This window comes from Psittacula echo, assembly GCF_963264785.1.
Source record: "Psittacula echo genome assembly, chromosome: 1".
Taxonomy (NCBI): domain Eukaryota; kingdom Metazoa; phylum Chordata; class Aves; order Psittaciformes; family Psittacidae; genus Psittacula; species Psittacula echo.
The window spans coordinates 19742121-19764213 of NC_137735.1; the positions used below are offsets into that span (position 1 = coordinate 19742121).

The 22093-nt window shown below is 38.2% G+C and overlaps 1 protein-coding gene across 2 annotated transcripts; it reads left to right on the forward strand.

Annotated features, from left to right (window-relative positions):
* Positions 1-470: 470 nt before the first annotated feature.
* Positions 471-21544, forward strand: PI4K2B (phosphatidylinositol 4-kinase type 2 beta). Of its 2 annotated transcripts, none has more exons than XM_080618971.1 (10): positions 471-782; positions 3936-4093; positions 9306-9506; positions 9994-10125; positions 12265-12418; positions 13980-14047; positions 14537-14636; positions 16103-16236; positions 17317-17376; positions 20301-21544. In XM_080618971.1, exons 1-10 carry the CDS (start codon positions 506-508, stop codon positions 20472-20474), a joined length of 1458 nt encoding a protein of 485 aa, XP_080475097.1. In that variant the 5' UTR covers positions 471-505; the 3' UTR covers positions 20475-21544. The 2 variants fall into 2 exon arrangements, with proteins under 2 accessions (XP_080475097.1, XP_080475098.1); XM_080618972.1 differs by having other exon boundaries at positions 3945-4093.
* Positions 21545-22093: the final 549 nt, after the last annotated feature.

The window sequence follows — 22093 nt, forward strand, 5'->3', positions numbered from 1 at the left end:
AGCTTCGCGGGGCGGAGGGGGTGGAGGGTTCTGTTAAATGACTAGCAATGACAACAGTGCAAGCATGGAGGCCTGTAGCTGTGCTTATTCCCGGAATACCACTGAGCAGGTCACTCAGGCTGCCTTCAGCTATCCGCAGACTGGTACAACTGGTGCAGCCGGCCGGGGCCGGCAACGGGACCTCCACTTTACAAACTGACATGCCCCGCAGCTAGCCTGGAGGAGGCTCTGGAACCCTCTCTGGTCGCTCCACAGCACGCTGTAAAGCGCTGCCTGTACAGACGAGCTCCCCTGAACGGCGCCGGGGCGCTATGACGCCCAGCGGGCGCTCTGGGGCCGCGGCCCCTTTAAGGCAGGTAGCGGCGCCAGGGGCGGGCAGCTGCTCTCCGCGCATGCGCAGGGCGCCGAGGAGAGGCGTGGAGCAAGCTGTGCTGCCTGGGCGCGCCATGGGCTGCGGTGGAGGGGCCTGAGTTTGCCCGGTGGCGCTTCCCACCGCACTCGGCCCATGGCGGAGTTGGGTGCCGGAGAGCCTGATGAGCGGCTGTTGCTCCTCGCAGAGCCGCTGCCTCAGGCAGGGCCACCATGGCGGGGGCCGCAGGTGGTGAAAGCTGCCCCCGGCGCGGCTGTGAGGCTGTGTGGGGAGCTCGGGCTCGAGGAGGAGGGTGAGGAGGACTCGGGGCCCGAGGGCGATGGAGAGGACGAGCCTCTCCTGCGGGCGTCGGGCGCTGGCCGCGGTCGCCGAGCGGGTGCCGCCTGGGATAAGGAGTCTCGCGCCGCCGCAGGTACGGCCCAGGGCCGCCGCCGCCCCGCCGGGCCGGGCCGGGCTGAGCGCGGGGAGAGAGCTACAGAGGTGCGCCAGTAGGAGAGTGCCTGTGCGCTGTCCTGCTGGCCAGACTGGGAAACTACCTGTAGGACTAAAGTACGCCTGAAGTGCCGCTCCCGATGCCTGCTTGAGGTGTCCCTGCCTCACAGAAAGCTTGTTGCTAGCTTTTGTCTGCAGCCCAGAGGCTCGGCAAGGTGCGAGGTACCTTGCTCAGCTCACGGGCTCGCAGACTAACAGCCTTCGAAGAGAAAAAGTCCTGTGAAGGGCTCGAAATTCTAATGTTTTATGCGCAGGGCTGCACGAAATCATTTACATATTCATGAGTGTCTCCGATGTTACTTTCCTTGTTCTCTGTCTTCTGTTTCGTTGGGTTTTGCTTTGTTTCTGTCACAGTTTTTGAATCTTACGGCTTTGCATGTTTTACAGACTGTGTTCTGTGATGACTCCAGCTGTTGCTTTCTGAACGCTTGGCAAACTCTGCCAGCTTTTCTGTTTGTCTCAACTGTCCTAGCAATTACTTGCTTGTGACCCTCATCTTCTTATCCTGTGAGAAAATTTTACTTCTCTCCAGCCATTTCTTGCTCCAGCCATTTTTTCACATGTATTAAGAGTTTTACATGTGGACTCTTCTGTCATATTTTTGGTGTTCATAGACAAAGATCTGCTTTCTATGTTTTGAAATCCAGTCTTAGAGAAAAATATGATTTGAAAAATTAGAAATGCAAAAATTCAGTTATCAATTTGAAAAGAAGCGTAAGTGTGGCTATTGTCTGATTCTAAATATAAACTATATAGTATTCATTATAAACATATATATAACTGTATAACTAGATACATATATGGTAAACTATGCAATATTTATTGCTTACCTTTTTTCTTTAGACTTACAAGCTTTCTGATCCTGTGCAACTTTGTAAAGAGATGTTCATCTGGGAAAGGTTCAGTAATGGAAATCTATGGACTTCTATCACATAATAGTGTTTGCTGTTGCAATTATACTGTAGGATTTCTTGTCAGAGACTGGTAAAAATCGTTACTTTTGCAATAAGATACTAAAAAAAAAAAATGTGAACACAACACCCATCAATTTGAGCAACAAAAGCTATGTTAGTAACTTTTATGTGTAGCCACAGAAAGCTTTTGCTAATGTACTGTGATTAACCATAAGAAAAAACCCCAGTGATTCCAAGTGTAGACCAGACCTGTAATGCAAACGTGCTGTTATAATTTTGGAGTTCTTGTCTTGTTCCCACAAGATGCAAGATGTGTTAATGAGACAGTGCTTCTGGCAAAACAGTAGTTAATGCTTCAGAATGGAGACTAGAGGCCTGGGTCTTGCCCCACTGGGGCATTGAGGGTCGTGAACACAGTAACACTTGGGATCTGCCCCAGGACCGTAAGAAAATCTCAGAATTGTGATTGATTGCAGCATCTCATCCTGCTCTTGTTTCCTTGTCGTTACCTTTTCTGTGTGTCTAGCACTTGAAGGATTGTTTCGTGTGTCAGGTGGAACAAGCATGCAACAGATATTAATGCATTTTATTGCAACACAGAGAGGGTTTTCCTAATGGAATTGTGGTCAGAGTATGAGACTCTGTATAGAAAGAGATGGAACTGGTTGAAATGACTACCTTTAATCATGTTAATGTTAAATAGTATAAAGCTAGTTTAGTAGTGGAAGAGTTCATACATGTTACTCTTGCAGAGTGTATTTGTTTAGCTGATGTCATGTTAACCTGACAGAAGAACAGGTTGAGGTGTATACATGGATGGTAGTATTTGTATCTTTGTTCGCACAATCTCATCATTCCTGTATACATTCCTTATACATCTATGTATAGCAGCTTCACAACCTTAGTCCTTGTTCAAATGAATCTGAGAAAGTCACTGAGCTTGGTAGTTAGACTCTGTGTGTGTGAGCTCTGATTTCCTGGGTGAGAGTTTAAGGAGAAAAGTAGCTCGCAAGAGTGGTTGCAAGAAAAAGTTTGGTTAGTTCTAACTGTTTTTAGAGTCTCTATGGGGAATGAGTTGTGACCATAATATGGTTTCATAGTGAAAAACTTGATTAAAGTAATTTTTGAAGAAGAAACCAACGTAGAAAACCCTGTCACATTCAGCAAATACTAGCTTCAATGAAAATGGCTCATTTTCCTCTGGCTAGTGTTGATAAACTGAAAGGGAACCGGGCAGTTTGAAAAAGTTTCTTGTTTTAAGCCTGTGTGTTTTCATACGGTCACGTCACTGTAGCAACAGAAGGCTTTCTAGCAGCACAGTAGCAATACTGAAATAAGTTTCCCAAATTATTTTTCCTTCCCTTGAGCATACAGCATAACGTGGTTTCTTTGATTTGAATTTAATTTTTTAATGAAATATGTTTTTCTTGCAGTCATCTCTTACATTAGAGAAGACACAGCTGAAGAATTTCCTCAAGGCAGTGAGACTTCTTACGGGTTTAGATTATGGAATGAATGCCTAGAAATTAAAACCTGACCTCTCATTTGTCTTCTGCATGGACAGCTTCAGTCCCTGTGATAGGAAGTTCACGTGTAGATCCTCTTCATCTGGTAGATTAATGTGCAGAGCAATTTAATATGAGTGTTGCATTTTGTTTGGTAACAATATAATGCATAACTCTGATTTTGCTTTCACTGACAAAAAGATGTAATAGTTGCAGCTCAGCTGTGTGGTGCAATGTTTCTTCTGTAGAGGTAGTTGAGGCTTTATTATAGAATAAGAGCCACTGATTCAAGAGGTAAAAGTCCATAAAAATAAGAGTTATTGTGGGTTGGGTTTTGTTGTTTTGTTTTGTTTTTCTTTATTGCTTTATTTCCCTAGCTCACTTAAGTACTGTCAGGGAAGTCCTAGAACCCTTTCCCTCTTACTCTATGAAATGCAATTTACTGATTCTCCCTGACAGACCCAGTAAAAGTCTTAAAATTAAACTGTAGTTTATTGCAGAAGTATTGGCAAAGTAGTCTAACAGATTCTGATCCAGTGGGCTGTGATCTATACAAATGACCAGCTTAGCAGGCAAGGCTGTGAGCTTTTCAGTGTATGTACTTAGGCTGTTAATTCAAATTACATTTAAGATTGCTTTTTTTTTTTTTTTCAGGGCATACAGGACATAGTGCTGATATGAATATATTTTTAGATGATCCAGAATTTGCAGAGATTATTCTGAGAGCAGAACAAGCTATAGAGTGTGGAGTTTTTCCAGAAAGAATCTCTCAAGGATCCAGCGGGAGTTACTTTGCCAAGGATCCAAAAGGGGTGAGCATGTTATTGCAAAGTCAGAGACTCTATCAGCAGTGAGTTTAAAATGGAAATTTTAAAGTTCTATTTAAATGGAAATTCATTTTGTTGTTTAATAATTTATGGTATGCCAAAATCTATGTTGTGAAAAATCCATGCAAGTAATACTTAAATTTCGAATTATGTCTTGCAGCATAAGCTAAGCCAAAAATGCAAGAGCTGTATCTCTGTTGCTGTTTACCATGTTTTGAATTATCTGCACCAAAGGAATATGGAGAAAATAAAAGGGCCTCCTTAACATCTGAAAACAATTCAGGAATTCCCTTCTGCAGAATCTAACATTTTGTGCCTTCTATGTTTAATTCATTTTTCACCCAACAGAGCTTCTGATTTGGGTACTGTTTAGGTTTCTTTAGCCAAGCCTTCTATATTTTTATCTCTCTTGTTGTTTTGATAGTCTTTTATTTAGGTCATGTCTTCTTCCTGCAGTATAATTGGTTGATGGGCAAGAAAAGCAATATAAACAAATCTACCTTTGTACTTGTCTGCTGAATCATAACTGGAAGCTTTGTTTTCCCCTTCTTTAGTGGTAAATGCTACCTTGAATTGTGATCCTCAAAGAAGTAACCCTAAGGTTACCCTGAGACAGAGGAGAAGCAGTTACCTGAATATCTTGCTTGGAAAGTAAAATTTGGTTAGCATTGTTTAGTTAAAGACATACTTGCACATTGTTTTCTTTAAATTAGAAGTTCTTTGTCTGTTCAGCAACCTATTCCAGAAGACTGCAAACTTCCACACCTTTGTTAATTTGTCATACCTGATATTTAAAGTCAGTCAGCAGTTTTCTGGTCTTAGGTAGTTGTAGGTGTTTGTTAATCCTGAAGACCCTAGTTATATTTGACATAGAAGTCTTAACACTTCGAGCGCCTAGGTTTTTGGAACATATTCAAGACTGTTGTTCCTCCCAACATCCTCAAAATGGTAATTTCCCATTTGTTTAGCAAGTATTATGGGTTTTGTTTAGCTTTTATTTTTATTACCGATCATTACAGAATGTATTACTGTTTTGTCAGTTAATTTTCATGGGTGCTTATTTTGTTTTAATGCTGCTTTTCTGTTGATATTTTTTATACTTTATTGAATGAGTGATTTTTAGAATAGCTGCCTGACTCAATACAAATAAATATATTAATTTATTAATTTATTTCTAAAATGGAAAGAGGCAGAGCTATCCCTTCAGAATCTTCTAAGAGCTGCACATCACAGTTCATCCTGTGGTGTTCCAGGAATATTTGTTAGTAATTACCCACTTCATTCTAGTGGAGGAGAGCCAAAGTAGGTTGGGAAGGAAGGTGTATCTCTTTCAAACTGGTAATAGAAAATAATCTTTCTCTGATTGCTTTTTGAGATTCTTGCTGTCACATCTAAGGCTGTTAATGTGAAAACCTGTTCAGAGTGTCCGCAGACTTTTTAAACTTAAAGTCACTTCCCTACTCCAGTAGTTTAGTTCTTTGTAGGTTTTCAGGGTTTATGCTTATGTATAGATGTTCAAACTTTATAGTGTTTTTAAAGATGTACTTTAAATTAGGATATTTAATATGCAGTAGAAAAAAATCTGAGTAACAGAGTACTGGTTTAAATGAATACTTTTTCAAAAATCTAAGGCATGAAACGTCTAAAGGGTACTCTACAATGTTATGCTCAAATGCTTTAAAAGTAGTCAAGTGGTTTTTTTGGAAGGAGTTTTTCTTAATGCTGTGCAATCAGGGTCTCTTATTCTTAGAAAGTTAGTTACTACAAAAAAAGCCATACTTGTTCTTGATTTCAATATGTGCAAATCTATTTTGTCTGAAGCCTTTCCAGACTGATTTTGCAGATTTTTTTGGCAACAAGCAAATGCCTGGGAGACTCATTGCACCCTGGGACTAATGAAAAGTTACTTGCACACCATTTTTGCAACTACAGTATTTTGGATGGAGCACCTTATTTGCTTGTTTCTTATGTGGTGAATTTTTTGTTGGTTTTACTTCTGTTTTGCGTGAGGTGGTGTTTTTGTTCGTAGTTAAGTTTCTGATAGTGACTTGCACTCCGCCTTTATGCAGATCATTGATTTGAATGTAAGGGTTTAGGAGAAAGGAAGATTGAAACTCCTTTTTTTTTGTGGGTTCAAGAAAAAATTCATTGCAAAATACATGAAGGTGTTTGCCATCATGGGACTGAGAATAATGATACTGAGTTCTTAGCTGACTCTGAATTTTGCTTTTGTTCTGTTACTAAATTTAGAGCTTATCTAAATTTGTTTTCCACATTAAAGGTCTGATAAAACTTATTTTGTCAATAGTGCAGCTCCCATGTGTAGGATGGATTTCACAGCCTGTTGGACAGAGTATTGCATCATTCTACTTAAGACCAGTTTTGTGGCTTGCTTTCTCCTGAATTTCTTGCGTAAGCTCTTTCCCGGCATGAGGAGGAGATTATTAGAGACATGCTAAGCCTTTTTGCTGGTTAACTTCTGAAGTGTTTACCCACACTAATGCCAAGTTATAGGTAAAACAGCCTGCTACTGCCAGGTCATCTTATTTGCTGATTTGGATCTATCAGAAAGATTAAAATTGCCCAATAAAAATTAACTTTTTGTGCTTATTGCCATAGTTGTATACTGATAAAAAGCAGTTCAGTACTTAAGCAGTACTATTGCTGAAGTGTTGAATATTTCTGCATTTTCTCTTCATTGTGTAACCAGGAAAGCAAAAGACATTGTGTCTGTTACAAACTGTTCTGCGACATGTTTTTGACAGTTTAGCTATTGGCTGATTGGTAATGCTAATGGAGTCCTGCGAAATTAAGACTGGCCTTGTCTGCAAATTGAGCTTTCTAGTTCTACTCTGGTCCTCGACAGCAGTGGTGCTGCAAAATTTAGCAAGGTTCTAATTTCAGTGAAAACTTAAAAACCATATCTAGATTTGATACTATAGTACAGTATAGCCTGGGCAAGCAATGTAAGGAGATAAGCTCTTTTCTCAAATGGACAGTTTGTAGGAAGTATTATCCAAAGAAAAGAAACAGTTAATGGCTTGGCATTAATAATACAGTGATATTAAAATATAATACTAATACACCATGACATTTCTGGGAAATGAAAAGCTGCTGGATTTGTTCTGAGCAGTCAGATACCTGTGATTCCAATAGGAAAAAAATAAGTAACTTTTTAAGAACTCTAAACCTAATGTGAGAATTTTGGGCTAACCAATGTACAAAGTGAGTGCCGCTTCCAAAGTGGTGTGATGTAAAAAAGAAAAAAAAGTAGGGCAAGAGAACATCCTGGCTTTCATGTTGCATAAGATATCCATTGTACTTTTCGTGTAGGTCTGAATTGAATTGTGTATGTGCAGTTGCATAGAACTTGCTTATGATTTTGAATGTAACTTTAGAATCACAGCTAACAGCATACCAAAAACAAGAGAATTTTTGTCAATTTGTTTTTCTCCTGCTGATAGGAAATTTATTTTCTAGGATGAATGAAATAGTAATGGATTGTAACTTTTTTTTCCTGGTAGTTGATGGGACAAGACAGGTGATGCTACTAATGCCTGGTGTCTTGTATAATCTCTTTACAAACTGCGTGAAGTAAGTTATCTGTATTTGGTTTCTCCTGGACAATCTTGGAATAGTTGGATTGTCTTGGACAGTGGGTGAAAGTTCTCCAGAAGCTTGAAGGTCACCTACTTGGAAGCTTGAAGGTCACCTACTTGCGTCCTCTCCCTAATCTGGCTGAATTGGCAGTTACTGAAGCAGAATGCTAGTTTCTGACTGCCAGCAAAATCGTTCATGACTTGAGTGTAAATTAGGTATGAGTGTTGGTGCACGGCAGGCAATTTTTAGCTTATTGAGATATTCCCTATTTTGATAAGGATTCAGGAAAGTACTAATGTGTGAAAGTGCTTCTTAAATAGTTGTTCTTAGATATTTATTAGAATTTTATTTACTTGCTATGATTCTGTGAGAAGGAATGAAAAATACAGCACTTCACTTGAGCTAGGGAAGACTCATTACATGGACTTTATGCAGTAGGCTGAAGTTTATCACAGACAATGGAAAGTTATATATTTTATTGTGGTAACAATCTGTGTTTTGAGGTTAACAAATATGGAATCACGTGTAAGAAAGGCATCTTGAGAAATCATCTATTTAGTGCCTGTGATGAGAAGCAGGATTGTTCTAACATGATTCCTGATGAATAGCTGTCTAACCAGTTGTTAGTGGCATCCTGTTTTGGAGACTCTTGAACCTGGCAGTCTGTTCTGGTCTTGAGCTGCTTTTAAGGTTCCAAAGGATTTTTTCTTTGTAATTCATCTGCTGTGATTCAAGCCTATCGTTTCTCGGCTCATTAACAGTAACTGCTGTTCCTTTTTTCTCTATAGTAACCAATTGTGTAGTTCCTTTTGCCCCATTTTCTCTGAGGCTAAACAATCCCTGTTCATACAGTCTTTCATTATTCACTTTTTCTTGTGTTTATTCTCTTTTTTTTTTTTTCAACTTTCTCCAGTTCATTAACAGACTTCTTGAAGCATAGTGCCCCAAATTGGAGATAGTATTCTGAGTACTTTTAAGCTTTGCTACATGTCTCCAATGTAAATGGTGGCTGACAGTGTGAACCGTTGTCAGCTCTCAGTTGAGGATTCTGTAGCAGTGGTAAACGGCACCACTTCTTGGAATTGCAGAATGCAGTTTTTCATTTTGATGCATTTTGATCCATTCAAACTTAAAGCAATAAATAAACTAGATAGAAAAAGGGTAATGTTGGATTATTAGCATTCTGTATGTTTATCACTTTTCTGGAACCATTATATCTCTTGTCTGAAGTATAATGGTGGGCTGAAAATGAATTTTAAAGCTACTTTTAAAACCTCCTTATTAGAAAACTTAGAATAGAAACCAAGTGATTCTAAAATGCAGTCCTCATTAATTTTGAAAAGCTAGTAAATGTTAGCTGGGTTTGATTTTTCTCTTATGAATAGCTTATTTTGAATTTCTTCTAGACAAGCATTCTACAGTAAATTTATTTGGAATATCAGTTTGTTAGTTTTAGTATTTCATCATCCAAAAAGATCAGCTGTAAAATGCAATGTATAGTATCTAACCAATACTTTCAAATAACTAATTTTCAAAATGATTTTAATCTTTTGCAACTCAAAGTATTCATGTTTTCATTTTATATTACTTATTGTAGAAAATTATTGGAGTGTTCAAACCAAAATCTGAAGAGCCTTATGGACATCTAAATCCAAAATGGACCAAATATTTTCACAAAGTTTGTTGTCCTTGCTGCTTTGGCAGAGGCTGCCTCGTTCCAAATCAGGGATACCTCTCTGAAGCTGGTGCCTATCTTGTGGATGACAAGCTGGGACTAGGAGTTGTACCTAAAACCAAGGTAAAAGTTAAAATGCATAAATTATTAAATGAAAAATAATAGTGGCAGATTTGTCAGTCTCTGGACTGTACTTGTGGAGACATCCTTGTATATCATTATCCCCAAGTCATGCATAAACTGTTACAAACCTGAAGGCACAGTTGTTTGTTATAGACATAGTGACTGTGATTTTTGGTTTAAAGTTTAAGTTTTAGATCTGAATTGAATTTCTTCTTTGGAACCACTTCAGTTTCTACCATTTCCTGACACTTTCATTTCCTTGTCTTTTGGTGAGAGACAAAATTGCCAAAATTGGCATATAAAGATTCCCATTTTTCTTTTGAGGTACGTGAAGAGGTGAATATTTACTACTTTACATAAACTTCCTGTTGAAAATGCCTGATGCTTCCTTTTTGCTGTTTTGATACCTAAGCATAAATTTAATTGTAAATTTATAATTGAAATAATAAGGAATTCTGAGCTGTGTTTTTAACTTTCATATTTTAAGGTTGTCTGGCTTGTCAGTGAGACCTTTAATTACAGTGCAATAGATCGTGCGAAGTCAAGAGGAAAAAAATACGCTTTAGAGAAAGTGCCAAAAGTTGCTAAAAAATTTAATCGAATTGGACTACCTCCTAAGGTAAGATGGGAAAAAGTAATTTGTGCATTTGCTGATTCTTACACAAACCTCTCAATTAAAAAAAAAAAAAAAATATTTGTAAACTTCAACTGTAGAAGAAAAACCTTGTTGCTTGTTGAAACTATCTCTGGATGACTGAAGTTTGATAAATATGACTGTTCATATGCAGAATCTGTCCACTCATTGTTCCTTCATTTGAACTACTTTAATAATCCTGCCACTTTTTGTTTCAGTTTGTAGCCTAGCTTTCTGCTGGAGGAGTAACATGTTAGTGTTGTGCATCTCTCACTGTTTTGGCCTTTTCCTTTTCTTAACTGTTTAGTTCATTTCAGTGTCATTTTTTTTTAATATTGTCACATTTTCTCCCCTGTAATTTATCTAGTTATATAATTTTTCTTAAACACTTGTGGGTTTTTTTTTTTACTTTCTATTTGTTTTATTATTTTAGGTGTCTTACTGTTCATCCTGCCTTGCTTTCATCTTATGTGCGGTACTCCAGTGACTAAAACCCCACCTCTTTCTTGGCTAACAAGCCTTATTTTATCCCCCAAATACCACCACAATGGTGTTCTCCTAAACTTGAAAAACACAGGTTATATACAGCTTGGGTAATTCACTGTATCAGTTCTCAGCAGTTTTGATCTATGTGACATATGTTATGCAAGCTTGTATCAGCATGGCTATTCCACATGTTCTGTGTTTATCTATGTCTCTGCACATGTGCATCTATTTGCATTTTACTTCTTGAATATAAGTCTTCGTTTGGATTTTAATCTTGAGGATCTTACCTGTTGCCCACACATACAGAGCCGATGCCATCTGTAGTTTTCTTCCTTGGACTCTTCTGAGAAATGTATTTCAGCCATTTTCATGCAAGAAGTGTTTGTTTTGCAAAAATGGTTAATGCTGCTTTTCTCATCAAGGAAACAGGAACTTTGCATAGGATCATAGAATAGTTAGGGTTGGAAAGGACCTTAAGATCATCTAGTTCCAACCCCCCTGCCATGGGCAGGGACACCCCACACTAAACCATGCCACCCAAGGCCTCATCCAGCCTGGCCTTGAACACCGCCAAGGATGGAGCATTCACAACCTCCCTGGGCAACCCATTCCAGTGCCTCACCACCCTCACAGTAAAGAATTTCTTCCTTATATCCAATCTAAACTTCCCCTGTTTAAGTTTTAACCCGTTACCCCTCGTCCTGTCACTACAGTCCCTAATGAATAGTCCCTCCCCAGCATCCTTATAAGCCCCTTTCAGATACTGGAAGGCTGCTATGAGGTCTCCACACAGCCTTTTCTTCTCCAGGCTGAACAGCCCCAACTTTCTCAGCCTGTCTTCATATGAGAGGTGCTATATATTTTTTTTTTTTGTGTGTGTGTGAGTTTCCTATAGGCTGTTGAACGAATTAAAAAAATAGATGAGAAGGCTACCTGGAGACCTCATAGCAGCCTTCCAATATTTGAAGGGGGCCTACAAAGATTCTGGAGAGGGACTTTTCATCAGGGACTGTAGTGATAAGACAAGGGGGAATGGGTTTAAACTTCAACAGGGGAAGTTCAGGTTAGATACAAAGAAGTTCTTTACTGTGAGGGTGGTGAGGCACTGGAGTGGGTTGCCCAGAGAAGTGGCAAATGCTCCATCCCTGGCAGTGTTCAAGGCCAGGTTGGACAGAAGAGCCTTGGACAACATGATATGGTGCGAGGCATCCCTGTCCATGGCAGGGGGGTAGGAACTAGATGATCCTAAGGTCCTTTCCAACCCAAACCATTCTGTGATTCTATGTTACTTCTTTTTCTCTGTTTCAAATATTACTCATAATACTAAGTGTTCACTTATGCTGAGCCGCTTGGCTACGTTTGATTTCTGGTAAACTCAGAGAATGCTTAAACAAATACTAAAAAAACCCGAAACAATCGCAACCAAAGATTCCCTCTCCCCCAAAACTAAACAGAAAAGTGTTCATGATTTGACCCTTCCTTTTTTTAGAATTTGGGAATGAAAGAAAAACCACTTAGTAATCTTTTTTATGCCATATTTCCTGTGTACTTTGAAAGTACATAATAAGTTTTTCTGTTAAAATTAGTTATGTGACCTAGCCAAGTGCATTTTCCAAATACAGTTACTTAATGTTTCAGGTTGGCTCCTTCCAGCTGTTTGTTGAAGGATATAAGGAAGCTGACTACTGGCTCAGGAAGTTTGAAACTGATCCTTTACCTGAGAATACAAGGAAAGAATTTCAGTCACAGTTTGAAAGATTGGTTATTTTGGATTATGTCATCAGAAATACAGGTATTTGTTAATGTCTTGATACTTAATCTACTTCTGTGAGGCAGAAATGGTAAGCAGTGCTGGCTGCAAGCTGCTGCTGAATGCTTTTAATGTATTTCAGGTGTTTTTCTCACGATTGAAGGCCAGAATGTTGCATTTAAAACTTAAAAACAAATTACTTCAGATTCAAGCATTAAATATTGCAAAATCCAAATAACCCTTTTTGGCTGTTATTTGATATTTTTAAGCAATGAAAGAATTCAAGAACAAATACTTCCATTATGCTTTAATTCTGTAAGTGGGCTATTAACTAACTGTCTGTTTCCCCTGATTAGGGTAAGGGATGGTGAGGTTTCAGGAACCATAGGACAAGCCATGACTACCATTCCTTTTATGCTAAGCTGGAGTTGAGAACAGCACAGTTTTGCATCAGTACAAAATAGTTCATATTCATTGTGACTAAGCATTGAAGTACAACTGTGGTGTGTGAATCTTGGTTCTCCTGCATTGTTGTTTCTTTCACTCAGAAGCTAGGATTTGTTTGTTGCCTACGTAGGGGTTTCAAAGGCATATTTAAAATATACTCCTTTGCTGCTTTGTCTGAGGTGGGCATCTTTACTCTTCTTCAGACATATATTGGCTCTAGTTAATTTTTCTTAAATTCACTTATAAAGGAATCCAGCTGAAAATAAGTCACTTAACCTGTGACTTTTTAGAAACAAACAAAAGTTTCATAAGTACTTAATACTTTCTAGCCACAGCTATGGTCTGTCAGCTTTATCAAATAGAACCCAATGTTCCCAAACAATTACTGTGTCCTGTGATGTTCTTAAAATTGTAAGGAAAATACTCAAAATGCAGAATATCACTATGTGAATGGTTTTACCTTTATCTACTATATTTAATGATGATAGAACATGAAAAACTTCTGATGTTTAACTAAAGTTAGGGGAGTGCCTCAAGATGACCTACAAATCCATGCAGTCATTTTCTATCTGAAACACCTTGTCAAAGCCTCCTGTGTCTCAATTTTGTGTAAATGGTGCAGCCATTTTCAGCTTCTGAAAAGCTCTTCGTTCCCCTCCTTTCCCTGCTCCCAATCTTTGAAGAATCTGTTTTCTCCATGTAATTAAACATCACACTGTATATGATTTTGCAGGGCCTCTCTTTTCCCCTGTCAGCAGTAAAATAAGCTTTGAAATTAAGTCATAGTGGTACTGCTGCTGACAGTTTTTCCCCAGGAGAAGTGCAAACTACAGCCAGTCTTTTCTGCATAAAATGGTTGAAAATAGTTTCTTTTAGCTTACCTGGTGTTTTGCTGTATATTCAGCCAGCTGGGGAGATTAAAGCAGTAATAAATACCTAAGAACACTTGGTAGATTTTTGGTCTTTCCAGTAATTCAGTTGCCTCATACATTTCAGTAAACCTAAACATACTGCGATGGAGAAAATTCTTTGAACAGTTTTGCCTGACTCTTTTGGTAAATTCTTGGTAAATTTACAATATTAGTCATTTTATATCACTTTAGATGATGATTTCTTTATAGATGACATGTTGTGACATGCATTTTCCTGTTTAAAGACAGAGGTAACGATAACTGGTTAGTCAGGTATGAAAAACAACATGATGGACTTGATCTGTCAGATAAGGTAAGAAAATTGTACTCTGAAAGTTATATTGCTTAAATTGTTTAGTTTCGTAGCTTGGTCTTGCAGGGGATTAAGTGCATGGCTTTAATTCTGGTGTATGGCCTCAAGAAATATAATTGCAAATTATTCTAGGTGAAGTAAATGGAAAAGGTATTTGGATCAGTCTGGATAAAAGAGTGCTAGAAGGTATTTTTATTGTTCTATATTTTGTCTTCGCCAGCTTGGGCTATAGTAATAATGAAACTGCCCACTGTTGCTCAAGCACATTTCTTTGGCTGTTTATATGCTTGTCTTGTATTTGGGGGAAGGGCTCCTTTTTAATGGTGATAAAGTAAGAATTACACATGCTGGAGTTGATTTGGGTACTCCTGTATGTTGTTTTAGTTGACTTTAAGTGTGGGAATAGTATATTATTTAGTGTTTTTAATGTATTTCACTATTTTCGTAAGCACATAGGTATCACTTGTTTTTGAAATATTCCTTCTATAGGATAGCCAATGGACTGTAACTAAGGAATCTACTATTAAAATTGCTGCAATTGACAATGGTTTAGCATTTCCTTTTAAGCATCCTGATGAGTGGAGGGCATGTAAGTATTGCATTCTTCAGTCATCTTCCTATTGGGAGAGTAACTTCCAAATTAAGTTATTTCTTTTTTGCTTGGGTTGTTGTAGTGCAAGGATGGAATCTGGAAAGTCAGAGCTCAGCTGTATAAAGCTAGCAGAGGAAATAAAGAGCAGAAGGGCTAAGTAAGTTAAAAGTGAGAGCGGGACTGAAGTGCAGCAAAGACTTAAAGGCAAAAGGCATAAGAAGGAACAAGTTACTGTTTACTTTTTCTCATTTCTCACCTATAGGATTTGATCTTTTGGCTCTTGGGTCTCAGAGCTCATAAGCAGAGCCTCTGGGAATGACAGTTATGCAAAGCGGAAGAAAGGGAGCACTTAAGCAAAACAGGCATACAGAAAGAAGTCTATAGGAGTAGATAGGGTGCATTGAAAACACAGTGGGAGCTGTGTGATGTGGGGCTGTTCTCTCAGCACTCAGGAAAGACTGTGGTTAATGTGGGAGGTTGTTGATGAGTAGAAAAATGTATCACATGCATCTTCAAGAAGGGCAAGATGTAGAATACAAGGAATCATAGGGTAGCCAGCCTAACCACAGTCCCCATGAAGACTGTAGAATGAATCCTCCTGGAAGCCATGTATAAGCACATGAAGAACAAGGAGGTGATTGGGAAACGAGCAAGGACAAACTGTGCTTAACTGATGAGACAGCTTTTAATGCTGACTAGCTCAGTGGATGAGGCAGTGAATACTGATTTTCCTTGACTTCTGTGAGGCCACCTGTGTAGTCTCTCATAGTGTTGTAGAGAAATGTGAGAGACGAACTACACAAACAGACTGTGCTGAGTGGAAAATTGTCTGGACTGTCAGATGCAAAGGGCTGTGAACACTGTTAGGAAACTTCAGTGGGTGGCCTGCTGCTGGTGATGTCCCTGAGTTCCTGTAACTGATACTGTTTGGTGTCTTGTATAGCATCTGGTAATAATCTTACAATATCTCTTGAAAAAACTGTTTAATAGCAATTACGGGAGACGTTAAGAGTGTTTTCTCTCAGCATGCTTAGAAGGCATTTTAAGAAAAAAAAAAAGTTAAAAAATAGTAGCTACTTTTTTGTTAATTCTTCAATAGAGTCAAACATCTGAAAGATTTCTATTTGATTGCAGCCATTATTTTACTCCAAAGGAAACTGCATTACTAAACTAGGAGAAGGCCCCTACTGGTGCTTACAGTATTTATATACATATTTTACTTACTGCTTCAACTAAATATTTGTTACTTAAAATATTATTTTCACTTTTTAGGTAAAAGACTCAGTAGCTGTAAAGCTGTTTTTGTAACTGTAGCCAAAAGAGGTATATGGGGTAACAGTGCTGAGAAAAATGATGTGTTACTGAGAAATTAGTAGGCAGCAGAGTATTACTGTGTCAGTGATAAGCACTTGAGAATGTCTTTTGCCTGTTGTTAATCCTTGTGTACTGTTTTTCTGCATTAGATCCCTTTCACTGGGCTTGGCTTTCTCAGGCAAAAGTTCCTTTCTCCCAGGAGACCAGAGACCTAGTTCTTCCTCGCATTTCTGATATGAACTTTGTACAGGATCTTTGTGAAGATCTTTATGAACTATTTAAGGTGAATTGGATGCTTCTTTGAATTAAGCATTACTGCAATAGCTAATACATTTAATGGAACAGTTAGATGAGTTTAACTTCTGTATGTCATGATACTGTTCTCTTTTAGCTTTAACACTGGCAGGGTAGAAAGGGAATATATGATAAAGAGGATACTATCACTAACGTGGCTAATTGATAGTAGCTCATTTGAAAACATAATTTCCTTTTAAATACCTAAGTTTCACATGATCAGTTAAAGCTAGTTAACTTTTATAGTGCAGGCCTGTGTAAAAACTCAATTTAACATACCTGTGTGGTGTGTATAACTGAAGATAAACTGTAGCAACCTGAGGAAATCATGTATTTACCTTGAAGACCTGCATACCTTTCATAGACTTAATTTTAGATAGAGATATATATAGTGTGTGTGAAATTGGTGCTGAAATCTTGACCCTGTTTAAAGTAAGTTGAACTTACCTTAAAGATACTGAAACTGTGCTACAATATTGAGATGTAAAGAAGTGTCCTTCTCTGAAACATTCTGTAAACAATTCTGTTGGATGTTCAGGTGAAATAATCCAAATGATCAGGATGGAAAGAAATGGAAATCTTAAACTTCTAATGAAAATGCAGCTGTAGTGTTAAAACTAGATCCTGAAACACGCTTGCATTGTTTGGTCTTTGACTCAGTTATATTCAAAGTGACTTTGAGTTGTCTGTTAAACCCAGTGGAAGTTGATTATTTAATAAATCTGAAGGAGGAAGTATTCTTTTGTCAGTAAAGGTGAGAGAAAGAGCAGTATAACATGATGTGATGGTATTAGGCATACCTATCAATGTTCTAAAGTAGTATCTACTGATAAAATATATCTACGGATGTACTTTATGATATGGAACATCCTTCATTTCCACATATGTAAACTTGCTGCAGTAAATAGACCTTTTTGTGTGTCATACTATGACTATTTAAAGCTTCCAAAATTTATGATGATATCGGTAAGCATGACTATGCATGCATTAAGTTGCCGAATTTGCATACTGAATATATAGCTAGAAATAAATGGGTCATTTCTTATAATAACTATTTTCTTTATTAAAGACTGATAAAGGATTTGACAAGGCTACTTTTGAAAACCAAATGTCTGTTATGAGGGGGCAGGTAAGACTGCTTTTTTACATTTTCATGTATGTATTTAATTTGCCAGTGTTTGTCAGCTGTTTCTTTTAGAGCTACAAAAACTGACTCCTATTGAATTGGAAGACACTTAAAGGTATTTTCATCTGAGAATACTAAATTTCTTGTTAGAGTTTGTTCACATAATACTTGTATGTTCATAGAAGGTATTTAAAAAATGAAACACTGGAGAAGAGTCATAAACTCGAATAGAAGGTTTGGTGGGTAATTTCATTATGTTACTGACTTTATTTTGGAGACTTAACTTGATTAGTGAAATGCTTCTCACAAGAAAGCAATATTAGGTAATAAAATTTCTTCATCCTAGCAAATATCAGAGCCAGACTTGGAACCAATCCAGCCATTTTCAGATTTGAAAGTTGATGATGATTAAGCTTTGGTTTGTTGTTTTGGGTTGGTTTGTTTGGGTTTTTTTTTTCCCCACAGTGAAGCAAGAGTTTTACCATCTTCTTTGCTGTTTTAAAATTTAAGACTGGTGTGAGATAATGAAAAACAAGCTTTAGCTAAGAACAGGTTATTTTGCTCATTATAGGCTTAAAATAGTGATTTATGAACACGCAAGGGAATTGGGCTAGATAAATTAATAGTCCCATTTGCACTGATTTTATTGAAACTGATTTCTGTGTTCATAAATTCAAGATGAATAGTTTAAACCCCAATATTCATACTTCCTAGAGCAGCTTATTAGGTGTGCTGGCTAAAAGCCAGCAATCCTTACCTGAATTAATTTACAGGAATTATTTCTGAAAACATTTCTGAGAAGTTTCTGCAGTCGCTGAAAGGTTACTTCTGAAGGATTCATCCATCTTAATCTGTGTTAAGTAGCTTTTTTGTGATGAGGCAATTGGCTACAGGTAATCTGTTAGTTAATGAGAAGCTTAAGGAAAAGACTCATCTATGTAACTGAGAGAGATCTAGCTAAGGTTGTCTAAATAAATTTCCTATTATAAAGGCTGCAACTGGACATTTTCTTCACACCCTTTCCCTGAAGTGAATTTCAGCAGAAATTTTAATTTATTTTAAATGTTTCTCTAGCTGTATGAGAATGGGTTTCACTGTGGGAGATATCAGGTTTTCAGGCATGGGTTTAGGGAAGAAATAAGGATAATGACTTATTCTTGGATGTGTCTGGAAATACATCAGCAAATTGTGCGTTTTAGCACTGATTTTTAGACTTGCTTTTGGTGTAAAGCCAAAGCGTGCTACAAGGGCCTTATAGAAGAGTTAAGATGAATTTGCAGGGTAGCCAAAACATCTGTACATGCATCCTTTAAAATAAAAACTTTGAGAATTTGAAAATTAAGAGTCTAGTGGATAGAGGCTGAAGAGAAACGCATCTTGCATGTTAGGGGTGAGAGCTTTAAGATACCAAAAGTAGTTAGCATATTTTTGTGAAGTGTGTGTGTGTGTGAAATACTGGGAAGGGTTTCAAACCCAGGATAAGCAGTTCCCTCAAGAATATAAAGACTAAGAAGCCAGGTAATGCAGATCTACAAAGGGGATTGCCTTAAAACTTAGAAAATGTAAATGTCCAGTGGAATTGCTGGAAGAGCTGAGCTGCAGTAAACCATGCAAAAGACTATCAGGGTTCTTCAGCCATGGAAGTGCAGGATGAGCAGGGGATCAGTAAGTTCACAAGGAAGAAAAGGGCATTGTGCAGGAAAAAAATATGATATTACGGGTAATTGAAGTGTGTCACCAGAACTAAATTCATAGAATGATAGAATGGTTTGGGTTGGAAGGGACCTTAAAGATCAGCCAGTTCCAATCTCCATCTCCATGGGCAGAGATTGCTCAAAGCCCTATCCAACCTTGCCTTGGATGCTTCCAGGGATGGAGCATCCACAGCTTCCCTGGGCAACCTGTTCCAGTGTCTCACCACCCTTGCGATATAGAACTTCTTCCTCATATCCAGTCTAAATCTTCTCTCTTTCAGCTTAATCCCTTTTCCCTCGTCCTATTGCTACATGCCCTTGTGAAAAGTCGCTCTCCAGATTTCTTGTAGGCCCCCTTTACACACTGGAGGCTCCTGTAAGGTCTCCCCAGAGGCTTCTCTTCTCCAGGCTGAACAAGCCGAACTCTCAGCCTGTCTTCATATGACTGGTGCTCCAGCCCTCTGAGCATCTTCATGGCCCTCCTTTGGACTCACTCCAACAGGGTCCACAAACCTCTTGTGTTGGGGCTCCAGAGCTGCACACAGTACTTAAGGTGGGGGTCTCAGGAGAGCAGAGCAGGAGAATCACTTCCTGCTGGTCACACTTGTTTACATGCAGCCAGGTTTGAATTGTTGGAAATTGTACTTTTGTGTAGGGAATTGCTGGAAATTGAATTGCTGCAAATTGAACGCTTGCCTCAGTTTTCAACAGGTTAACATTGAATGTGGCGTAAATTACCAGGGCAGTTCATGAGCACTGAGGTTTTGGAAGGAGATAACATCCTCTGGGAGCTAAGGTCTTAGCACTGGTTCTGGTGTGGGTTAATGATATTGGTTCATATCTTCTGATACGAAAATAACTTGTCACTACAACTCCTGGTAGATCCTATGTTAAATACGTGTTGATTGCTTTCTTGTAGCTTTTTTTTTTTTTTAATTAAGTATGCAGTGCGCCTAAGATGTGCTAAATTGAAAATGCTCTCAGATTTTTGTCTCTTAACATTTTACAGCATTTCAGAGGACATTGCATGAAATAGTCAAGAAAAGACCAGAAGAGTGGTTAGTGGTGGGGTGCTATAATGTTACCAAACAAATAACTTATTTCTTCTTGCAGTAGAGTATCTTTAAAAAATAATTTGACATCACATCTGTAGGGACAGAATTTATTTCAGTTACATCTAAAATTCATAAACCCATTAACCACAGTTTTATTTGTATGCTTTTGCTCTTTTAGATATTAAATCTTACTCAGGCATTAAAGGATGAAAAGAGTCCCATTCAGCTTGTTCAGATGCCACGCGTGATTGTGGAGCGAAGTAGCACTGGAGGTCAGGGCCGAATTGTTCAGCTGAGTAATGCATTCACACAGACCTTTCATAGCAGGAAGCCTTTCTTTTCCTCCTGGTAGCAACAGAAACATGTGGGAAGAGTAAGTTTCTCAAGTTCAGAAAGCTACTTCTGTGTATAAAAGCTCTGCAATAATATACTTCTGCTGTATGCCAAGAGCTCTGACTGCTACCACCTCAGAACTTAAATTTTGAAGACTTAAGAAATGTATTTTGAATGTAATAAAAGTTTACAATTTTTGTGTCAAAATTGTGAATTCTTATGTCGGGGATGAGAAGAACTTGTCCATACTGTATTTTTATAGGCTAAATTAATGTATTCTGAATAAGGGAAGATACACAGTTTGCATATGCTGAGAAACTACTTTTGAATACAACAGGAATTCTTTTTGTTTCATATAAATGTGAGAATCTATACACTATTGACTTCTTTTATATGGTCTTTAAAAATTGCAGAATGTTTGATTGTGCAATCTTTGATTGTGCAAATGCTTTTCCCTGGAATTTCTTGCTGGTATTTTAAGCTGTTAGATTTTTGTAGGCTAGTTACTTGAGAAGTCATGCACTTTAAATAAAAAAAAGGGGGAGGGAGAAGGGGGAAAAAAATGCTTCAAGTAGGTTTTCTGCACGTTGGGACCAAAAATAGCTAAACAGTTGAATTACAGCAAAGTTCAGCCTGAGTTATGTACACACAGCTCCGAGTGATGGAATAAACTGAGTGTACGTTTCAGAGGTTGAAATTTCACCTGTAGCTTTTAGAACTAGTGTATTTAAGCACATTAGGGAAAACTGTGATATTTCTTTATAGATCACTCACAGCAAAGGAATTGCAGCATGTTGTTGCAGGTTTGCTTTGCCATATGCCTATAACTGTGTTCATCAGTAGTCACCAAAGTGGTTCTGCACTATGAATGATGGGAGCACTGATGTGTTCAGCACGAAGCCAGTCTGCCTTCTAGATTTATATGTAAACACACAGTTGTTTTTGTTTTTTACTGGAGAAAACAAAAGGACAAAAACTGTGATACATAGAGCACAGAGAGTTCTTATTGTGCCCTTAGCAATGTCATGCACATCTGCCATTTGCCATATGCTTTTATGCATAAGTTATGTGGTTTAAAACTTGATTGTCATGTTTCAAGATCTGTGGCTTATGTAACATGGAAAGTGTTTTTATTTTAGTAATTTTCTGGACAGTTAAGACCAGGAAAAGAAAAGAATAAAAAATGCTGCTTTTATGGAACCTTCAGTATTTCAGTCATTGCTGTATTTTGTAATTCTAAGCAATACGGTGGACAAAAATAATAAAATGCTTGTATTTTATATAATTTTTGAGTGGATGTAAATGTTAATGTAGCATGTCAGCACTTTGCATGACTAACTGAAATGTTTAAGCCTTAAATGTAAAGCTCACTGTATGGTGGAGTTCAAAATTGGGTTGAAATGATCACCTTTATAAACATTCCATGATTGTTTTTATCCAAACAGTTTATTCAAAAAATTTAAGATGGTGTTTATGTACCAGACATACCCACTGAAGAAAATAAATGTCACGGTCTAAACCGCACGGGGTTTGGGCTCGGCTGTCGGTGGTGGTCTATCAGTAGACCCTGTTTTGGGGTTCCATGTTAAGAAGCGTGTTCTCCCTCGGTGCTGGGGCCGCCGCGCCGCTGGGGGGAGC